This window comes from Tinamus guttatus, unplaced genomic scaffold (genome assembly GCF_059628265.1).
Source record: "Tinamus guttatus ecotype Peru unplaced genomic scaffold, ASM5962826v1 Tinamus_guttatus_pri_ptg000389l, whole genome shotgun sequence".
Taxonomy (NCBI): Eukaryota; Metazoa; Chordata; class Aves; order Tinamiformes; family Tinamidae; genus Tinamus; species Tinamus guttatus.
This window is the reverse complement of record NW_028288923.1, coordinates 8,144,594-8,165,845: the sequence shown is the minus strand read 5'-3', so window position 1 is coordinate 8,165,845 and position 21,252 is coordinate 8,144,594. Positions and strand designations below refer to the sequence as shown.

Genomic DNA, 21,252 nt, shown 5'->3' with positions numbered 1-21,252 from the left:
TGTTGCTTCTGAGGCCTGCAGAAATGGCTGACCAGCTCCAACTGACCCTCTGTGTTATCTTTTTGCTAGGCACTTCCAATGAAGTGGCCCAATTCTTGTCAAAGGAGAATCAAGTTATCATCCGGATGAGAGGCCTTCCTTTCACTGCTACGCAGGAGGATGTCTTGGGGTTCCTGGGGCCAGAGTGCCCGGTCACAGGAGGGAAAGAAGGACTTCTCTTTGTCAAGTACCCAGATGGGAGGCCCACAGGAGATGCATTTGTGTTGTTTTCCTGTGAAGAATATGCACAGAATGCACTTAAAAAGCACAAAGAAATACTTGGAAAACGTTACATTGAACTCTTCAGAAGCACAGCAGCAGAAGTCCAACAGGTTGTAACTATTGACTGTGAGACTCAAAACTTAGAAGTTACATATTTCTTCCAATATTTGCATATAGATGTCTTGTAGACAGTCATGAAAGTCCTGAATATGAAAGATATTCAGTGCTAGAAAGAGCCATGTGGGCTTGTTGATTAGTATGGAAAATTAGGCACCATTGTGTGTGTGTTTGTTTGTTTGTTTTTAACATCCTTCAGATAATGAAGTAAAATAGTAATTTTCTTCCAGATCTTAAAGATTGACTAAAATTTCCAAAATATTTCTAAATGTGATAGCTGGTATAATAAGGCTTCTTGCAAATCTGAAGTATTGCCTTAAAATTCTTTTCCCCATTAGTGAAATCTAAATCTGAATGCATTGAAAGGGCTTTTTTATAACTGCTTTGTTGGGCAGTAAGGATTATCAGAAAGTGTCTGAAGTGGAAGAAGTGAAATATTTGTTATCTTAAGAAAATATATATATATATATTTTCCCCCCTCCTTCACCAGTTTCTGTTATCACATTTTCATACTATTACAACACCATTTTACTTTGGCACCAGCAGCCCAAGCTTTGGGAAACATAATAGTTTTTCTGCATGACATGGGTTATTTCTAGACTGATAATGCCAAAGGGAACCATTATGAAGTTTGATCCAGCTTCTACATAAACAAAATGGCTGTAAAACCTAGTGCAATTACTGGTTCCACTAATGTGAATTGAGAAATCTTTTCCCATGAAGTGATGGGTCAGGGGAAAACTTGCACTTGTAGACCTGTCACATTTACCTGTAGTACTGTGGTATGGAGATTAGAACAGTCAAGGATCTGATATGTATATTATGAAGCTTAGGTAAATGGCACTGGTGAGTTTTTTGTTTTAAATTTCCCCTCAGAGAAGATAAGGTGAAGTCCTCCAAGGACGCAGCATGCTGTGTCACAGTGACCACTTTTTACTCCTGTTTTGTTATATGACACATTTATGTCATTACTTTTTCCTCTGGGACAGATTTCTAAGGCAAATTTCTTGCTGCTTGAGCAACACCCATTTTGGGGGGGAATTAACAGTTTGAGTAATTTTGAGAGGTAAAGCAAGCCCTCATTACTTCTTAATAGAAAGGAGTTGCAGTGTTTTCTACAATAACCAATTCTGTCTTGAAATGTTCAAATAAATTATTGAAAAAAGGCTTCTGTTGAGACAGCCGCTCTAGGCTGAATCATTGTTGACAGAATTAAAACTTGGTATTCTCTTTTGGGTGCCTCTTTCAGTGGAGTACATCACAATTGCAGTGCTTTAGGAAGGAATTAGTTGGTTTTTTGTTTGTTTTCCTTATTTTAGTGTCTTTTTGTTAGTGTCTTTTTTTAATTGGCTGGTTTTAATTTGCCCCAGTTTAAGTGAGAACCATAAGTGACAACACTGTCTTATCAGCAAAACTGTTTTTAACAGCTCCATTTGCGGATGTGCTAAAATGAACTATAATCTGCTCTTGTGTTCTGTGTAGTGAGACTAGAAGGTCTGTTACTGGTTTCTACAAAATGAAATTTTTCAGACTTCTGAGTCTACAACTGTAAAATGCCCAACAAACTATCCACAAATATTCTATTTAAGAAAGTTGCTTTTTTTTCCTTTTTTTTCCCCTTATATTTGAAATGGATTTATTTAAATATATGAAAAGGTATTGTGAAGATCAATTCCTGTGCTCACCCAGGTGATTTGTAAGCCTTTATCATGTTTTTCTTTGGTCAACAGGTGCTTAACCGATACATGTCAACGCCTCTTATTCCCACCCTCCCGACTCCAATCATTCCTGTCATCCCCCCGCCATACACCATCGCTACAGGGAGTGTACGTGACTGTGTGCGCCTCAGAGGTCTTCCTTACACTGCTGGCATCGATGACATCCTAGAATTTATGGGAGATGCCACAGGTGATATCAAGCCCCATGGTGTTCACATGGTCCTTAATCAACAGGTAACAGCACTTTGCAAACGAGAGCTAACTTTACATATGTTTTCTTCTACTGTCTTTTCATTCCCCTCCTTTGGCATACACATTTGCTTTTCTCTTTGTCTCTGTATACAAGAGATAGGTGAGGACAAAGCTTGTGGCCAGTTCTTTTAAAGATGCCTGTGTCCAAGAGGCCACTGCAAATGCTTCCTCCTGTTTTAGTCCAGTGCTGGAAATCCTGAGGTGTCTTGGGATTCAAATGGAGTTGATCATTTAAAAAGTAGGCTTTGCATATATTTTAATGTTGTAATTAGAGATTTGTTTTCCTTGCTATCTTTCATTAAAAATAAAGTCCACTCGCCACAGAAACGTTAAAGTATTATCTTTAAAGATTTTTGTTTTGCTTTGGTTTAAGGAGGAAGCTTTCTAATATTTTACATTTAGGTTGGTAAGCTGTAAGTGGACCGATCTGATTTTGAAATTAGCCCTGCTTTGAAGAGGGGGTGGATTAGAGACCTTCAAAATTTGTTTTCATTTCAAATAATAAATATGTAAAGAAATAATTTCACTAATTATGATTCATTGGTTGAATTATTAGTCCTTCATACCTGATGGGAAATAACAATACAGACTTTCAGTAGGCACTTGATCTTGATGTCTTTTGTGTTTCTCATGTTTTGGCTCTCTTAACAGATGGATTTGTGACTGACTCTTTTCTAGGGACGACCATCAGGTGATGCTTTTATCCAAATGAAATCTGCTGACAAAGCCTTTATGGTGGCTCAGAAATGTCACAAAAAAATGATGAAGGACCGTTATGTGGAAGTATTCCAATGTTCAGGAGAGGAGATGAACTTTGTTTTAATGGGTGGCACTTTAAATCGTAGTGGCTTATCCCCACCGCCATGTAAGTTACCATGTAAGTCTGCACTTGTTCTGCTCTCTGCTGCTAAAGGCTGATATGTGGTAGGTGCTGAAGCTTTGTGGCCTTTCACCTTTTGACTTGGGTTTTGCCATGATCAGTAATCATCCGCCTGTATCCGTACTGAGATTGGAATTGTTGCCTTGGGGCAATAATGGGACTGATTTGAGGCGTTTTTTATTGTATTTTCGGTGGTGAGTAGAGGGCAGCAAGGCCTCGCCAGTGAAATTGTTGCACTTTGCTTTCGATGGGTGTACTGTTCTTCTGAGCTCTGCAGTAGACTTGCCTGTAGTGGAACCTTCTTGGAATAAGAGGGATTTTTAAAAGAGGGGAAAAAAATCTGTACTCCAGCTGCCAACGAGTGCTCTTGCTATCTTGCCTTTGAGCATTGAGAAGGTACTCTTTGGGCTTATTTTTAAAGAAAAACACCTTACACACTGAGGTGATATGCTAATGGACCATGGAACGGTGACGTTGGATTTGTTAAGAACACAAAAAACTTCATTGTGGAAGTAGAATGGAACTTCATTGTACCATCCTAATCTTGCCACTACTAAATTGCAAAGCAGATACCAGTGTGTATTTGCAAAGTAGTAAAAAGCTGCCAAATATAGTATTTAAAAACCATTTGACGGCGCATCAAACTTCATGTCCACATGGAAACGGGTATTTGTGCGTGAAAATGCATTAGACTAGTGTTTTCCCCACCACCACCTCATTTGTAAAATCCCAAGAATACCTTTTGAAGCTGCAGGAGGCTTGTACATGAAGGCTCATGGTCAGCACTTGCAGGTGCCCGTGTGTAGCGGTCGTGATGGTACTTTTGTCCCACAGAGTACGACTTCTGTTCGGAAGAAGGATGGGTGTGTTGGTGCGCACGCCTGCTTTCTCTATGCACGTGGCTTAATGCTTTCTTCAATAACTCTGCAGTTCCCTGCTTTCTATGGACAAGGCTGCTCACCTCTAGGACTTGTGAACTCCTAGGAATTGCTCATTTCAAATGTCCCAGGAGTCACTTGTGGTGATGCAGGAGGGGGTTCCTAGGAGAGAGACTGGAGAGCAGTCTTTGCACTCAGTGTAAAGTAATCTAAGTGTTCAATAATCATGCTCATGTGGTATTAATCACATGAGTGAACAATTCCTTTCTTATAACAGAGATCTCCATTCTGATTTTAGTTGTTGCTTTCTGGTTTGTTTTATAGGTCTTTCTCCACCAGCTTATGCTGCCTTCCAAACCGCAGCCGCTGTGATCCCAGCAGAAGCAGCCCTGTACCAGCCCCAAGCCCTCTTGCCAGCGACCAGGACTCCGCAGGCTACGGCTGCTGCTCCACCAGCTGTTACCTACTACCCTGCTCAGGCTGCTCAGCTTTACATGAATTACACGGCCTATTATCCCAGGTACCCTCTGGACTTAGCTCTCTTTACTTCTCCTCTCTGTGGAGCAGGCAACTGTGTGGTCACTTGTGAATAATTCTTAAATTTGTGCTTCTGATCTTTGTAATTCAGAGAATTTGTTGATATTAGTTAGCAGAGACAGTCACTGTTTTAATCATGTCACCAAGTTAGTTTTCCCATAGCAGGGAGATAAAACAAAGTGCTCTAACACATATAAACAAAGCAGAGGATCTCCACTTTTCTGCTTTTCACTGATAGTGTCAACATGACTTGCCAAAGTCTGATGCTTGGATCCACAGGGGAAATTTGGCAATTCCTAGGCTTGCAACGCTTGCTAGCCTGAGTGTCTGGTAGAAATGCTACTTCGCTCAGTGTCTTATGGTTAGCATGAGATTTGGGCCCTTGCCTGCCTCTTGAACTGCATTTTTTTCACTTTTATTAAGTATCTTAGAAGCTGCGAATGATCTGTTCTTTCTTTCTCCTCCTCAAGTGGAAATAATAAATACTTTTTTTTTTTTTTTTTTTGAGAGAGAGAGAGAGAGAGGGGAGTGTTAAATAGTTAGTTCTATCATTACATACTCCAAGTATCAAACCATTTATTGGTTTTCATAACTATTTTGCACCTCTTCATCTTGCAGCCCTCCAGTATCCCCTACCACAGTGGGGTATATTGCAGCTCCCCCAGGAGCTGTAGCAGCTGCAGCCACTGCCACCCACACTCCAATCCTACCCCAGCCTGGAGCATTAGTCCGGATGCAGGGCTTGCCGTATAACACGGGAATGAAGGAGATTCTCAGTTTCTTCCAGGGATACCAGGTTAGTCTGCAGCATTTCTCCTTTATAACATGTTTTGATCTTGTGAGTAGTGATCGCTACAGGCAAGCTGCATGTCCTTGTACAACACACTGGCTGGCTGCCAGTTAAGTAAAACTTGCTTTATTTCTTTTATAGTAAACATGTTATGTTTTGAAAGCAGTGAATCAGGGTTCAGATGCAAGGCTTAAGTGTCCAAAACTGCTGAGAGCAGCTTTCTAGTACAAAAGACTCTTGCTGTGACCTGGCTGGATAACTTGCATTGCAAAAGGAAATGGACAAAAACACCTATGTCAGACACCCTTGCAGTGCATAATTATTTTGGTTTCACATATGAACATTTTATATTAAAACTGCATTGCATGGTAACCTAAAGGAAAACTGTTCTCCAACTCATGTTGCCCTGATAGCAAATGTGACTTCAGCTGGTATCTAATAATTCAGTCCTCCATCAATGGGCAAACACATACAAATTCATCTTGAGGAGAATATAAAAAATGTGTCATGGACAAACTATTTCTTTTTCAGCAGCCTATATTTGAATATATAAAATGAGGATCTTGTATTCTGCCTTTTATCTTAAAGGTTATGATATATATATATATATATATATATATCCATATTTGGTCATCAGATACTGAATTTTTTAATTTTTTTTTTTTTTTTTATCAAATACATGGTGAGTATTTAACATCTGCAGGTAACAGTACTTGTGTGAATATCAGATATGTCCTTTGGTAGTACTCAAGTCCTGACCTAAAATTTTTTTGGGGTACCTCAAATCACTATTCAAGTGATGAATGTGAAAAGAAAATAACTTTTACGTGAGATTGTTCTTCAAAATTCTTGGTAGCAGTCATATTGCAGGTTTTTATTCTTAGAGCCTACAATGCAACTGATTTGTTTTAAGAGGTAGTAGCAGTCAACACAACTTTAGGCACAGTATATTTTTCTTTTTTGTTATTTATTATTTTTTAAAAAAGACAGTAGGGTTTATTTTCCAGAGCCAAATGTCTGCTATGCAAATGAGTGTAGACTGAGAAAAAGTTCTTGTCTTCATAATTCAGCATTTTGAATACTCAGCAGATATAGTGCTGTACCTATTGTGGCTTCTCTTAAAATGCTTAATCTATGTTAGAAAATAATTTCACATACTTTTTTTCTGGAAAAGTGGAAAAAAAAATTGAAAATCTTCTTATAAAAAGTGTGCTGAATTTTAGTCAGATTATAAACATGCTAGACTTTATGATTTTTGTTTTGTTTTCCCCTTCAATAGAATGTTTTTGGAATTCAGACTAAATTCAGTTGTGGGTGGACTTCCTTCCAGACATGCAGTAGCAGTCACTCATCTCTTGCTTAGCCATCAAGATATCAATATATCTTACCATTTTTTTTCAAGTGGTGGAGGTTGGTGTTGGTAGATGGAAGGCAGTTGCATTAAAGCCTTAGTGGGGAAAGCTGATTTTCTAAATTGAAGTTCAGGTTGACGTGCAAGGATGCCATGGAAAATGCAGCCTGTCCCTGTCTGTGCACGGAATGGGGCAGTAACTTTTAACTTCTATGAGTTCTGTCATCTACTAAATCTTCAGTTCAGGATCTGGACTTTGGTCTTGGAATTTGCCCTTTTTCTTGTTGCTATATTTTTAAAGCAGCTTACATTGTATTGTGTAATTTAATGTTTCAAATTAATAGCAATTTTGCCATAAAGTGAAACTATTTGTATTCTGCTGCAAGTTCTTGTCATCATCAATTCATCATCAATTCCTGGAATTAAATTGGTCACCTCTTTGATTTCTTTAGAACATGTTGTCCAAACGAGATCGGGTTCAATATCTTATAAAGGAGCCAAGGAATTATTTTGAGTTGTTCTTGGATCCCACATGTGGTAATGCTAGTTTTAAACTCACTCATTGCTTTAGGGGAAAAAAAGAGGTGGTGAATTACTGTGCTGGGACAATACTCTGTCTCTAGAAGAATAAATAATATATATATTTTTTTCTTTTCCATTCTCTTCTTTTTACACCGTTTTTTTCACTTTCGGCTGCTACCGAAGGACGTATTGCAAGATGCTTCTGGTGGTTTATGAAGTGAGCCCTTATTAATCACTTGTGGTTTGGGCGTGGTTTTGATCTCTGTATAACTAATTGATGTTGGTGTTCAATGGGTTTGGGAAGTGGATCTGAGATGCAGAGATTGAAGGGTGATTTTTGGCTTTCTATGTCCTCATTTGAAAGGAACAAGTTCTAAGTTTTTTAGTTCTTGCTTTATTCTCTTCTGTTTTCTTCCTTCAGTCTTCATGGGCTCCATATATACTGCATGCAAGCACATATTGCTGCCTAAGTGAAAGCATCTCTCATACCAGACCTGCCTCTTAAGAGACAGACTTTGCTCATCAGCTTCAACAAGCTGGTCTCAACATCAGTACATGCTTCTAACAGTAAATAATGTAAAATTTTGCAGAGCAGCATTTTAACTTATTTTATCAGCGCTAGCTTATTGTTTAGTGTTCCAGCAGCTTAATTTCTTTTTCTAGTTCTGATTTCTTTTTCTTTACTGCAAATTCCCTCAATTTTACATATGTTTAATGCATCTTGGATTAAACAGTCTTGAAAAACCTGTGAAGAATTTTAATAGTTAATCTGTAGAGATGGGAAACTTGAAGTTTTAAGCATTGAAATTTGCTTAAAAAAAGGCTGTGGTGAAAACTTAGCAACTCTTTCGTATTTTTGCTTTTACATAAAGCAAAGGTAAAATAAATTGATATCCTTTATACCTGTTCTGGGCTTAGGTGTATTTTACCTGCAGCCAAAATAACTTTTTCAGTATATTAATCCTCTGAGTCTTCAGAGGCCCAGAATTCAAGGCGTGTTGTTTGGCTTGTTGCGTTTAAAACAGTAATGAGGAGGTGGAGGGAAATGGCTGGCTAAATTCCAAGGGCATTAGCAACCCCTCTCTCTCTTTCTATTATATCAGGACAGCAGACTTCATTGTTGCTGACTTTTTAGGGATTAGGTTTTTTTTCCTCCTCTAAAATGCAACCTGAACAAAGAAGTATTCTCTGCTTCCTTTGGGTTCCTTTTGAAATCTGATGCTCCCGAGCCCGCGCAGGTCACCGCAGCGTCTGCCTGCCAGTAGGACACACAGCACCTCCTGCCCAGGCAAGGGGAACAAGAGAAGATGCAGCAGAGGGAGAAGGCCCAATACACTGGAGTATTCAAAATGTGTAGGCAATTTAGACCCTATATGCCCACCCCCATGTATCCCAGCCCCTGGGATACAGCATGCTACTTGATTTGCTTGGTTCCTAAATGGATATTCCAGCTGGAAGTGTTGCATGTGTGGACAGAGCATCCAGTGTAATGGGATTAGCAAATCGGAGATTATGGTTTCTGTCAGATCCCTGCCATGCTTGGAGTAACACACTAAGTGGCAGCACCTTCCAGCTGTGCTTTTTGTGAATGACTAAGCAATGGGAGCTTGCTTTGCTGTTCAGCAAAGCACTGGGCCATTGCCGTTGCTTGCATCAGCCTTTGAAGAGTATTATTGATATATTTTAGTGGCAAAGCTTTTTAAAGATATTACTGCCTACTCTTGTGCTAAGGGTTGCAATCACCTGAGTTTTAGCTTATGCGGCTGTTTGTGGGCCTGGGTGACCAGAGTCCTCTGCTCAGAAAGGTGAGGAATTGCGTACGGTGCTTCAAGGCAGAAGCAAGCAGACGAGCAGAAATGTTTTGCTTCCTGCAACAGCAGAGCTACTCATTATCAAATTATTGTTCTTTATAGTTCAGGCCTTTTTTATCCAGACTTTTTTCTAAATCCTGAATTGCTGGCTTTCTTCCCTTGGGAGCTATTCTGTGATAAGAGCTTAGCACCTGTGGGGAGCCTGGTGACAGATTATCGGTAGTTAGGCCCGAATAGAAACTGAAGTTTTGAAGTGGCTGTTTTGCCTTTGCAGTTTTCTTTTTCTTCAAGATGGGAACTATTTTTTGCATTTTATTTCCTTCCCCCCCCCCCCCCCACTTCAATTGGGGCTTGTCTAAGTTTTATATGCTGATTTAATTATGTTGTTTCTGAACACTGGATTCCTTCCCTTGAATCCCCTTTGCATGAGCCATTTTAGACTGCACCATTTTTGTGTACACAGTAGGAGTTGCAAAAAAAATGAAATAAACACCAGTGTCTGCCTGGTTAGTGACCTGCTGGAGTGTGTGCCCAGACTGTGCAGGTACAAGGCCAGACCCGTGTTCCTCTTAAGGTAGCAGGTATTTCTGAAAGCAATAAACCAATGCAGTGGCAGTGAGGAGCGAGAGCAGTGACCGCAGTGAAACCAGAAGCTTCTGACTACAACTGTTGGTCAGAAATTATTGTTGCTCTTGAGAAAGGAGTTGTTGATGTTGTTCTCTAATGTACACAAGTTGATGTATAACACTTCAAATGTTATTTTAATTCCTTAAAAAGGTAGATGAGTTGTAAGGTAAACCAGGTGTGCTGTGAAGAAGCAGCAAGACCTCAGAAAACACGGTCATCTTCTCTGGCTAGAAGAGAATTGCTGGATTTAAGATTGTGTGTGTGTGTGTGTGTGTGTGTGTGTGTGCACATATGTATCTGAATATAAGTGTAAAAGTTTAGAGCTTCACAGGTTAAATTTAGAAGGCCACGGAAATATGCCAAGGAGAGTTTCTTCCTAAAATCTGCAAATTCTCTTCATCTGGTTAAATGAAACTATTAGTTGACTGTTTTTATAAACCATGTCCCTAAAGGGATTTTACAACACAGAAGTCCTAATAGTTTTCCAGTAAATCCTGAAAACAGGGATCTATTCTGATGTTACTACCAGTGACAAAAGATTGACTTTGTTGCCAGTGAATCTGCTGAGAATAACAAAACAAAATAAAAGGCAAGTCTGCCAGTACTTGCAGAAATGCCAGTACAGATGGATTTTGTTCTTCAGGATCCTCTTCATCATTCCAGTATCGGTTCCCATCAGTTGCTTTCTTAAATTTTTTGTTCCATGTAAATGCATCTACTTTTTTGCCATTTTTCATCCTACAGTAGAACTAATACTTGCCCCCAAGTTTTCATTTAGTCGCCACTTGCAAAGGGTCTGTTTTGCTTCCACCTTCTCGGTTAGGTTGTAAGCAGAGCCCCGCTGCATGTTGGCAAAGGCAGCAGAGCCCCTTTCCGAGCGGTGGGAGCGCGCTCGGGCTCGCCGTGGTCTCGCATGGTCTGTGCTGTGGTGGGTTAGCCTGGGTGCCTCGCTGCTTTTGTTTGGTTCTTGGGGGTGGGAAGTGCACAGAATCTGAAATATTCCTGATTTCTGATTTCCTCAGGCAAGCTGCAATAGTTTCCATTTTGTTCACAGGGAGTAAGAACGCCCATATTTTACTATTTCTTAGCATGGTTAGCAGTATTGCATTTTGAAATTTGTAAATTTTAAGACTTCAAGACTTCATTATTCTACAACTCATATCTTAATTTTATGAAGCCTTTCATTCATCTTTCTGGTGATTGTAAGTTGCTTCTATCAGCACTCTGAGTGTGTGTAGATTCCCCCCTCCCCCCCTCCCCAGGCCAAACACTTTGATAATGCTGGATAATTGGATAATTTTCCCACTTTCATGTTATATGTTTTCATGTTTTCTTCATGGCTTATGAATTTCAAGCATTATCTTTTCAGACATTGTCCCTCACTAGAGGCTATATGGCTTTACTTACTGTACATCTACTGATAATCTAAAGTATGTACTATCTTGAGACATTCCTTCCAAAGAGTCAACTTACATTTTGTAGATTTGTTTCAAGGGCAGGTCTGGGAACTGATAATTCTAATATTTGCACGATCTGGTTGCCCTGGCAGAGGCTATCTGGAAAACACTTCTTATATTTGTCCTCTACTTAATGGTATGGGCCTAGATATGAAGGTGGCTAGAATTCAGTAGTAAAAATTCTAGGGGCTCTTTTCTTTAATGTTTTCTGGGCTCTTCGTTCTTTGTGGAAGGTGTATAATGTGATGGTTTTGTTTTGTTTTTAATTTTGCTTCAGAAAGATGCAATATCCTGTATTCCCCAATATAATATCTTTTTTTTCTCTAAACTGGCAGGAGACTCTTCTTATTGCAGGAATATCAGAGGAAGGTGACACGTTTATCTTGTGCATTTGGCCATCCTCTAAGTGCAAGAAAGCCGTTGTGGGGAAGACAGAAAGCTCTTTCCCTTGCCCCTGAAAGTTACAGCCTAACCTGAGTTACACTAAGCGTGTTGCCTTGTGGCGTACAGAAACCGCTTCACCTTCATAGTATGTGCAAGAATGCTCAGTCCTTCAGTCTTGGAGAGATCATGAGATACAGAACCATGTTTCATACTCCCCAAGATCTTTGTGACTGTAGATTTCATGTTCGTACCAGGCCTTACAATGGTAGGCCCTATTAATGTGTGATTTTTATCTTTAATTGGTGCGACTATATAGTATAGTCACTATATGTGAAATATTCTGCTACTATCTAGCTTAATGCAGTTATACTGTATAGTTCGTTCTTTTTCTTTTTTCTTTTTTTTTTTTTTTTTCCTCCTCTCTCTTATATGGAAACAAGCTATATCAGTATAAGTGTTTTCACTGTGGGACACGGTTTTATTTGCACTGGTGTGCGTAATGCAAGTATTACGGGCCTTCGCCTCCGTGAAGCTGCAGTTTGTTTCCCCAAGCGCGTGCAGAGCGTGGAGGAGATCCGTGTGCTCCTTCCCACCCCCGGCTCAGCACGTGCGCTCCGGAAGATGCTCCCTTGTCCCCGTGAGAGTCCTCACTGCAAGCCTGGTTGTGCAGACTGCAGAGTCCTGCTGCCTGTTGCTGGCTGCCATCTCACAGCTATGAGGAAAAAGGGAGTGTCTGGGGCTCTAAATTGTTTCCCTGTTAAGGAGAAGTTCCAAAGTACAGTTCAGGATACTCCCCAGGCACTTGCTTTAAAATCATTTTTACAACTGGTCGTTTAGTTGATGTATTTTATATCTTGCATAAAAGTAGTGTCTGTCAAATTCACTGTCTCCTGCCAGTTATTATGGCTGATGCTTTTAATTATGGTTGCAAATGATGGTCTGTGTGGCTTGCTGTACCAGAACTGTTCCTTTTGCTGATTACCCTGTATCACACTTGTACTGTAGTACGCTCCCGATGACTACAATGGCCTTATTCAGCTGAGCGATCAAGCAAGGAGTATGTTACAAGCACCGAAAGAGTGGGTCTGTTTGTAACTCTTTGTAACTTCCGAAGAAGGTAAGATGCATCTGGCAGAAACTGGCTTTCCAGTGGTGAATGGGAAGGGAAAGAAGGGCTTGGTGATGCAAGATTTTATTTCCCCTTCGCTTTCCTAGCTTGTGCTGGGATCCTTGCTTTAATATTTCTGCCTTTGTCCTATTAAAAAAAAAAAAAAAAAAAAAAAAAAACTAACATAAGAAAACAGGCTACTTGTGATCTGTAGATGGTGTGATGGTGGAAGTAGTGGGAATGCTTGGCTTTGTGCAAAGAGTATATACAACTCCATAAGGATTTATTAATATTTTTTGTGGGAAGTTCCCTATCTGGTAATGCTTAGTGTGATGTAGAAGGTGGATTTGTCTTGATATGGCTACAGGACACGCATAAATGCATGTGAAAAAAACCCAAACCCTTGGCTTTTCTTTTCCTGTGCTATATAGCTGCCTAGACATTAATTTCTCCCTTTTCCTAATCTCAGTGTGAACTACCAGCTTGCTTTTTAGGAGAGGTTTCTTTGGCATGGTGGCTTTTTTTAATGCAGTGGACTAAACTCATTCATGATCAACTTGCTTGCTTTCTCAATCATCTTTTAGCACTGATGCATGATTCGTAAAGAAATTTCATTGTAAGCCAGATGGAGCTGATGACTTCCAAATACTATTGTACTCCCTTCAAAAATGCTACTGATATAATGTGTTAACTTGAAAATGACTGAGCTGATGGTGATTACATTTGAATAGCTTTTCTATGAAAATTTATCTGCCTTTAGATTTCTTTTCCACCTGAAACTAGTAGACCTGCTAAGGAGCAGGTTGAGACAGGGCTGGTGTACCAAATAATATCTTTATTATTCTAAGCATGTCAACACACTTGTCCCATTTAATTCTATTGCTTGCAGAATGAGTAGACTTCTCTACTAACTTTCTACAACTCTCCCTTACATAAACAAAGATTATTCCAAACCTGAACTGGGCTTTCTAACATGATGTTCTGTTTTGTGTGTGTGTTGTTTTGTTTTGAATGCTGTTTCCTGTCTAATTTTTATTCTGTAAGACATTCTGTGCTACTTAATGGATGTTGGCTGTGTTGACTGTCCTTATATGCACTTTTAGTAACTAATAAATCAAGTTGCTTATGGCTTAAGTAAACCTTTGCTGCCTGCTAGGCTTCTGGGTGAGTGAAGTTCTGGCATATAGTTGCTTTATTATTATATGTCCAAGTATAAAGTTGTTCAGAAACTGGTACTGGGAATAACTAAGAAGTGTAACTGAGAACTTCTCACAGTATAGCGGGCATGCACAAGATCCAAAACAAGCTACTCTGTCTTTTACCCTTTTTGTAAACTCATGAAGACATATGCCATACAAAGTTAACTTGCATCAAATCCATATTTAAACTGGTCTTCCAGCATGGATCATGTGTGATTTTTTTTTTTTTTTTTTTTTTGGTGGCACCAATCTCTCCAATAAACTAACCTGGTGTGCTGAGTTTTTGGTCCTTCGGCATTTCATTTCTAAACTCCACTGGGATCTATTTCTATCCAGCATTCAAATGGGACTTCCAAGCTTAGCCTGGAGGGACTGCCAGTGTGCCAGCAAAAATGCCTGGGGTACCACTGGGCAGACAACTCAGCACTTGAAAACTGTCTTTGAAGGATTCAATAGGGCAAACTCTTTCTGAAGTGGATTAACTGCAGGGACAGAATAGCCTCGCATGTTATTCTGTCTTTTTTGTACCGTCATTTAAATTACAATGAAGTTTTATTTAATAATATAGTTTATGTAAGTGTTACTTTGTTTCACAGAACAATCTTTCTTGGTCTGTGTATAGGTGAGAGTTGAGCTAATCCTCCCAACATCACTCTCTTATTGCTCTATCCATCTCTGTCACCTGGTCAGTATTTCACATAATACAGGAATTTATTCACTAAATGCCTGAACTTTCTTGCTCAGTTTACCCTTTACTGACATTAATTCTTTCTTTCCTTGTCAGCCTTTAATTTGAATTACTTCTGTAGCAAACTCTGCATGGAATTATTTCTGTATCATTCTGTCCAACACACCAGCAGAATAAAAGCTGCTGCTTTTCTCCAAGCTAAGTTACAAGCTGATTCTTTTTCCATCCACTCCCCCTTCTCTTGGCCATTCTTGCATCCAAAATCTTTTTGTTGGAAACACAGGAGTGGAATGAGCCCACAAGAACAGCCAGCACTGAAAGCTTGTTTCCAGGTGTGGTCTCTGGCCTTACCAGTGTTTTTCCTTTTGTGTTCTTGTGCCCTTGCAGCTCCACACAGATTCCATTCTCGTGCTTTACAACTTTAGTGGCCAGCCCAGTGGAGAGGCATTGGTGACTTTTCCAAGCCTGGAGCTAGCTAAGAAAGCAGTGGCTGAGAAAAACGGACAGCTCTTGGGAAGCCGCTATGTAGAACTGTACCTGGTCTAATGAAACACTCTTTGGGGATGGGGAAGGAAAGCTGCGCTGACCACCGGCCTCTTCCAAAATCCCGAGTCTTCCCCTGCCACCCAGGCAGCAGCACGTGTGCCTTCCCAGCGTGATACGTTGGAATATAGAGCAGTGTCCTGTTTGTATTTTGCAAAATATGTATCCTATGCCAAAGATAGAGAAAAAACAAATCGTACAATTAACTTTAATTTCTACTGTACTTGTTAAAAAACCTTGCTGCCGTCTGGTTACTTCTGAAGACAGTCTAATAGCACTTCAGCTATCACAGCCATGGGAGAAACCTATTGCCTGTTCAATAGCATCTGAAGTGGAAAGCAAAGCTCAAGTCATTTGGATTCTGTGTTTAATTTTTAGGAGTTTATACTTGGCAATGTGTCTGTTTTTTGTAGAGTTTAAATGCCCTTTAGAAAGGGCTTCTGGAATATGCAGCTTTCCCAAATTGAAGCATGAATGCTATTGATGATGATAATGTTCTTGACTGAAAAATACCAGGATGCTGGACTCGAATGCGATAGTGCTTTCTCATGTTGTCATTCTGTTGTTCTGCAAAAGCCATATTTGTCTTTCCTACCAGTGTACTGCTGCCAATGTGTAAAGCAAAACAAAAGAAAGGCAAAACCACAAAAAAATCCTCCCCTAGACTTTTAATCTCTATAGGACAAAAATGGCACATAAACCTGAGTACTAATAAGTTATATTTTTTTATTTAAGCATAATAGCTTTCAGATACTGTATTAAAGATTTTGCTCTAGTTTATGTGCATGCAATTTGTTTACATCTTTAAACTACTTTATTTGTATATTATGAAGCAACAAGATATGTTGAAATCTAAATTCTCTAGTGCATGCTCTTTTCTTTTTCCCTGTGTGTGTATATACATAAGCTAGAAGAAGTACTTTTACGTCATGTAGCATGTGTTTAAAAAGGAGAGAAAAAGGAAAAAAAAAGAGACATCTGCTGTAGAAGCACTAAGTGACTTTGTTTTTACTGTGCCTTACTTCAAATCTCTTCCAAGTGCAATACCAGCAGAGCAAAATCTAATGAATCCTTTTGTGACAGATTCATGGATGTCTGGATTGATCTTTTTTGTTAGTGTACAATTTGAGTTGTACTTAACGGAATGATGTATGCTTCTTTATATTACAACAAATAAAAGAGATGCTTACAATGCATGTTGGCTTTTTCAAGTAAGTTATACTGTGTTTAAACGTGGTCATGGATGGTCATGCTCTGATAAATAACTTTTTACAGATTTCTTCTTCCCTCAGTCCTGGATTAGGTAAGCATGAGTTGAGGTGCTTCTCTCTTTGCTCTTAAGCAAAATATATAGACAATAAATACTTCCCTTGTAGTGGAATGCTTTTAGATGATGTTGGTGTCCTCTGGTGCCAGAGGAATCTAACTATTGAACTTGTTTTCATGTTTGGATTTAATCGGTAGTGCACAAACCAAAATGTTAGATTTTCTGTTGTGACTGAACCAGGAAGCCTTTGTGTAGTAAAATGGGGTGTGTGAAAAATGAGCAAAAAAGGTCAAGATTATCAGCTTTGTTTTGTTCTAATCCACCTGTCATGTGTCAGATGCCATTTCATCAGTAAAGCCTCAACTGAGGTTAAAGCACCATCAGGTGTGCCTGGGGCTGAAGCTTGCTCCATAATATTAAAGTGACACTGCCTTTATATATCCCAAGACTTGTCTTGAAGTCTTTGGATAGCAGGTAGGTCTGCACAACTCCTCCTTGTGACTTTGATGAAATTTTTGAAAGGGAGAAATACAGAGCCTGTGGACGTAGGTTCTTGGACCACTTGTTAGGCTGCTGCATGCTCCAGGTGGTCAGGTCTGGGTTATGGCTTTAACAGGGGAAGGATCTTCTCTTTTAGCAGCGTGTGGGAGTTGTTGCTTTGCATCAGTTATGCAGCTTTACTTAAAAGCATCCAGCCTTCAGCCAGCTCCTCCACTGTTGTTCATATGTGCTCAGCTCCTTGCTCCTACCGAACAATGGAGACGGGCTGAAATCCAAAGCCTGGAGCAACTCCCAGGCTTGTTTGATGCACATGTTCTCCTTTAACTCCTCCATGACTTTCAAATTGTGCAGCAGGGACTAGAGTTTAAAGCTGCAGGTGTAGTTCTATGCTGATCTTAAGTGTAATTGGTGACACACTCCACCCTGTATAGAGGCTGGATCTAACTACCGCCTCATGGAGGGAGAGGAAAAAGGGAAAAAAAGAGCCCTGGCTTTTTTTGTCTTAGCAATTGTTTTAGCCTTCTTTAGAAGCTGAGACAGTGGAAAGGGGTTGTAGAGATTGAACTCAGATGTTCCGAGCTGCTTTGTGTGCAAGCAGTGTAATGCTTTAGAAGATACCTTCGCACAACTGCCTTAGCCCTATTGCCCTTTTGGTACAGCTGCAGCCACCCCCCTCCCATGCTGCTGTGCAGGCCAGCTTTGCTGGGTGTAGAGGGAACTGCCCTGTCTTGCCTAAAATGAAATGACAGTAGAAGAAAAGAGAGGGGGGGGGGGGAAAAAAAAAGTACATTGCTCCTTTGAGTATATATTTCCTTAATTACGTAATTGAACTCAAATAGAGAGTAAGGGGGCTTGGTTTACGTATTGCAGAGGCTGCAGGGGGAACCTGGGCACGGCTGGGGCAGGAGACAGGGCAGCCACGCTTAAGAGAACGTTATTTCCCTGCCTCCCTCCGCCTCCCTCCGCCGTGCCGCTCTGCTCGCGGCGCTCTGGCACTCGAGCTTCGCCCGCCGCGCGCCCGGGGAGGCCTTCGGGCGGCTCGCGCGGCCGGTGCCGCCCTCAGCGGCGGCCGTTCCCCACCTCAGCCGCGGCCGTTCCCCCGCGCGGCCGGTGCCGCCCTCAGCCGCGGCCGGTGCGCAGCCCCCTCTGGCGGCCGCGGCGGGTGGCACGGAGAAGCGGCGCCAGGGCCGGGGTGCGGTTCTGGTGCTGTAATGAGGTTAAGAGGAAGGAGCCTTGGTCTGCTGCCGGGTATGGCGGCCCTTTTCCACAACAAATGGAAGAGGCGCCGTGCCAGAGCGTTTTCCTGTGCGGATCTGGGCCACGGCTGGAGGTAGGGATTGGGCATGGCTGTGACCCTGGAGCAGCCTCCATCCGTCACCTTGGTCCTTCTAGATCACATCTGCCTCCCTCCAACCCAGGACCTGACACATGCTTGCAAATGAGTTTTTTCCCGTTGTTAGCCTTCCCGGAGTACATTTGCATTTGGTATTTAGAGATTTCTTGCAAAGCTCTGAGGAGGGATAAATTCCACGAAACTGAGCACAATTTTCCTGGCCTCCGGAGGTGACCCCAGGCAGGCTGGCCAGGGGGTTAGGTGGCTTAGCTGTAAGAGAAGGAGTCTGCCCTGAGGGAGGGAGGAGAGCTTGAGTTGAGACAGGTGTACCCTGAATGGGGAGAACTTAATAAAGCAGTAACTGCTGGAAGTGCAGGTGTGTTTGCATTTAGCCTTTAGCCAAACTGACCAGTGTATGCTGGAAGAACTTGTGGGGTTTTGCAGGTGATGGTCAACAGTCCTGCTTTGCAAAAGGAACATGGACGCTCTCATGATGCATCCTTGAACCACAGATTACATTGCTGGAGAAGACTGTGAGCTTGAGGTAAGGCCTAAATATTATTTTTCTTTTATTTGAGGTATGTTATTTAATCTTTGCAAATGAATTTCTAGACTTGCTATTTTGCAGAAGCCTTTCCAAGGGGATAGCTGTCTTTTATGTGTAATTTGTAATTTATGTGTAATTTTATGTGTAATTTGAGTAAGAGTTATGTAAAAAGTGAATATAGAAAATAGAGGTAATTGTTTGCCACAAAGAAAGATAGAATATATGGGAAAATGTGGTTTGATGATTATTGTTCTCAAAATAAGGTTAATTTGTGCCTACAAATTATAAAAAGGGCTTAAGTGCACTTGTGTTTTGAATCTATAGTCTTTGACATCAGAGGCACACAAAACTTCCCACACAACTATTAACTTATTTTAATTTTGTCCTTGTTTTTCTATTTTACATGCAACATATATTTGCTTTCTGCCTATGGTGGAGCATTCAGTGATACGCGACAGGGCTGCTTTGAAATGCACAACTTGATTTCAAGCTGTGAAAATTACCCTAGGAAAATACTCTATCTGGTGCTGTTTGGTTGCAGGAAGGAGGCTTTAAAAAATGCTATAAAAATGAATCATTCAAGTGTTTTAATAAATATCCATTGGGAATGGTTAAACAAAAAAAATGCTCTAAGTATCACCCACATGTGGCTGCATTGTTGTACATTAAAAAAAAAAATTTAAGAACAGAAAAGAATGCAAAATGGCACTTTGGTTTTCTGTAACGGATGCAGCGTAATGGATATTTCACTCGGAGTGAGTGCCTCTGAGGCTCCAGGTTTATCCCAGAGGGGCCCTTTATTCCTGTTGAACGCCTTGCCTCAAGCTGCTTTAGGCCGAGGCTCCTTAAGAGAGGGCTCCATGCCTGGGAGCACCATCCTTTTCCGGGCCGCAGTCTCTATTTGCCGCACCAGGTCAACCTCCCACCGATAGGTGACAAAACTGACCACGGTGCCGGGCGCCTTGCTGCTCACGCGCCCGACGCGCCCCGCGCGGTGCAGGTAGTCCGGCAGGCTGGCGGGGAAGTCGTAGTTGACCACCAGCTCCACACTGCTCGTGTCCAGGCCCCGCGCAGCCAGGTCAGTGCACACAAGGATGTCCACCTGGCCCTTCTGGAAGGCGGCAAAGATGCCGACTCTGTCGGCTGCCGACATCTGTCCCTGCAGCCTCAGGTGCCGGATTTTGTGGTCATCCAGGATGTAGCCCAGCCAGTTGACTGTGCTGGCGTTGTTGCAGAAGACAAGGACAGCCCCGGCAGACGGCCGGCGGTCTTTGATGAGCTGCAGCAGCTCAGTCAGCTTGTCCTGGCACTTGATGCGGATGAACTTCTGCGGGACGTGGGGCGGGAGGCAGTGCAGGCTCCGCGTGGCCAGGGTGACAAAGTGTTGCACGTCAGTGAACTTCCCCAGCAACTCGCTCAGCCCCGCAGGGAAAGTGGCACCCACCACTACCACCTGGGTCCGGGCCTCGCTGGGGCCGGCAGGACCGGCGGCTCCCACGGCCAGCGGCGCTTGTGCCAGGATCTCCTCCAGCAGCCCTGCAAAGGAGGCGTCCAGCAGCGCGTCCACCTCGTCCAGCACGAGCCAGCGCAGCCGGCCCAGCTCGAGCAGGCGCCGCCGCAGCGCGGCCTGCAGCGCGCCCGGGGTGCCGAGCAGCACGGCCAGCCCCGGCGGCGGCGCCCGCAGCTGCCGCCGCAGCCCTCCCGTGGCGCCGCCGCCCTCCAGGCCGCGCACGTGCAGCCCCGCCGGGCGGCCCAGCGCCGCCGCCACGGCGCGCACCTGCGCGGCCAGCTCCCGCGACGGCAGCACCACGAGCCCGCGCGGCCGCGCCGGGCCGCGCTCGCCCTCCTCCGGCTCGGGCTCCGGCCGCGAGAGCAGCCCGTGCAGCAGCGGCAGCAGGTAGGCGAGCGTCTTGCCGCTGCCCGTCTCGGCGGCGCAGAGCGCGCTGCGGCCGCGCAGCAGCGCGGGGATGGCGAGGCGCTGCACGGCCGTGGGGCGCTCCACGGCGAGCGCCGGCAGCGCCGCGAGCAGCGCCGGCTGCAGCCCCAGCTCCGCGAAGGAGGCGCGCGGCCCCGCGGGCGGCGGCGCGGCCGGCGCGCCCTCCTGCGAGGCCTCCAGCTGGAAGTAGTCGCCCAAGGCCTTGCGGTGCTTCCAGCCGTCCGAGACGAGGCGCGGCCGCTCCCAGCGCCCCACCGTCACCGAGCGCGGCTGGCTCAGCTCCGGCCGCCGGCTCCGCAGCAGCAGCGGCTGCCCGGCTCGCGGCGCGGCGGGCGCCGCCGCCTCCCGCCCGCGCTGGCGGTCCCGCTGCACGCGCAGCCGCACGGCCCACGGGATGCGCACCACGGCGGCAGGGGCCTGCGCGCTGAACGGCCGCCGGCCCGGCCGCAGCCGCGCCACGCGCAGCGCCATGGCGGCCCCTCGCGTGGCGCCGCCCGATGACGCCCTGAGCGGCGACGGCGCCGCCTCCCTCTCCTCAAACGGAG

At 43.3% G+C, this 21,252-nt stretch overlaps 2 protein-coding genes across 5 annotated transcripts in view; one reads left to right on the top strand and one right to left on the bottom strand.

The window, feature by feature from the left end:
* ESRP2 (epithelial splicing regulatory protein 2) overlaps positions 1-15,687 on the top strand; it is a 37,361-nt gene extending 21,674 nt beyond the window's left edge. For 2 of the 4 annotated variants that reach the window (XM_088530903.1, XM_088530902.1), the window contains 6 exons: positions 70-371; positions 2,109-2,330; positions 3,027-3,225; positions 4,431-4,626; positions 5,262-5,439; positions 14,968-15,687. In XM_088530903.1, coding sequence (XP_088387029.1) covers positions 70-371; positions 2,109-2,330; positions 3,027-3,225; positions 4,431-4,626; positions 5,262-5,439; positions 14,968-15,126 — 1,256 coding nt within the window. In that variant the 3' untranslated portion in view covers positions 15,127-15,687. Of the gene's footprint in view, positions 1-69; positions 372-2,108; positions 2,331-3,026; positions 3,226-4,430; positions 4,627-5,261; positions 5,440-12,590; positions 12,703-14,967 lie in introns of all 4 variants that reach the window. The other 2 variants (XM_088530906.1, XM_088530905.1) reach the window with 2 other exon arrangements.
* A 3,904-nt stretch (positions 15,688-19,591) lies between these two features.
* DDX28 (DEAD-box helicase 28) lies at positions 19,592-21,178 on the bottom strand. The gene has a single exon (XM_010221691.2). The coding sequence runs from the start codon at positions 21,176-21,178 to the stop codon at positions 19,592-19,594; it is 1,587 nt and encodes a 528-aa protein (XP_010219993.2).
* Between the last annotated feature and the right edge of the window lie 74 nt (positions 21,179-21,252).

Bases quoted from the DNA above. Each gene is read 5' to 3' on its own strand.
- DDX28 (XM_010221691.2), bottom strand. From the start codon at position 21,178: ATGGCGCTGCGCGTGGCGCGGCTGCGGCCGGGCCGGCGGCCGTTCAGC.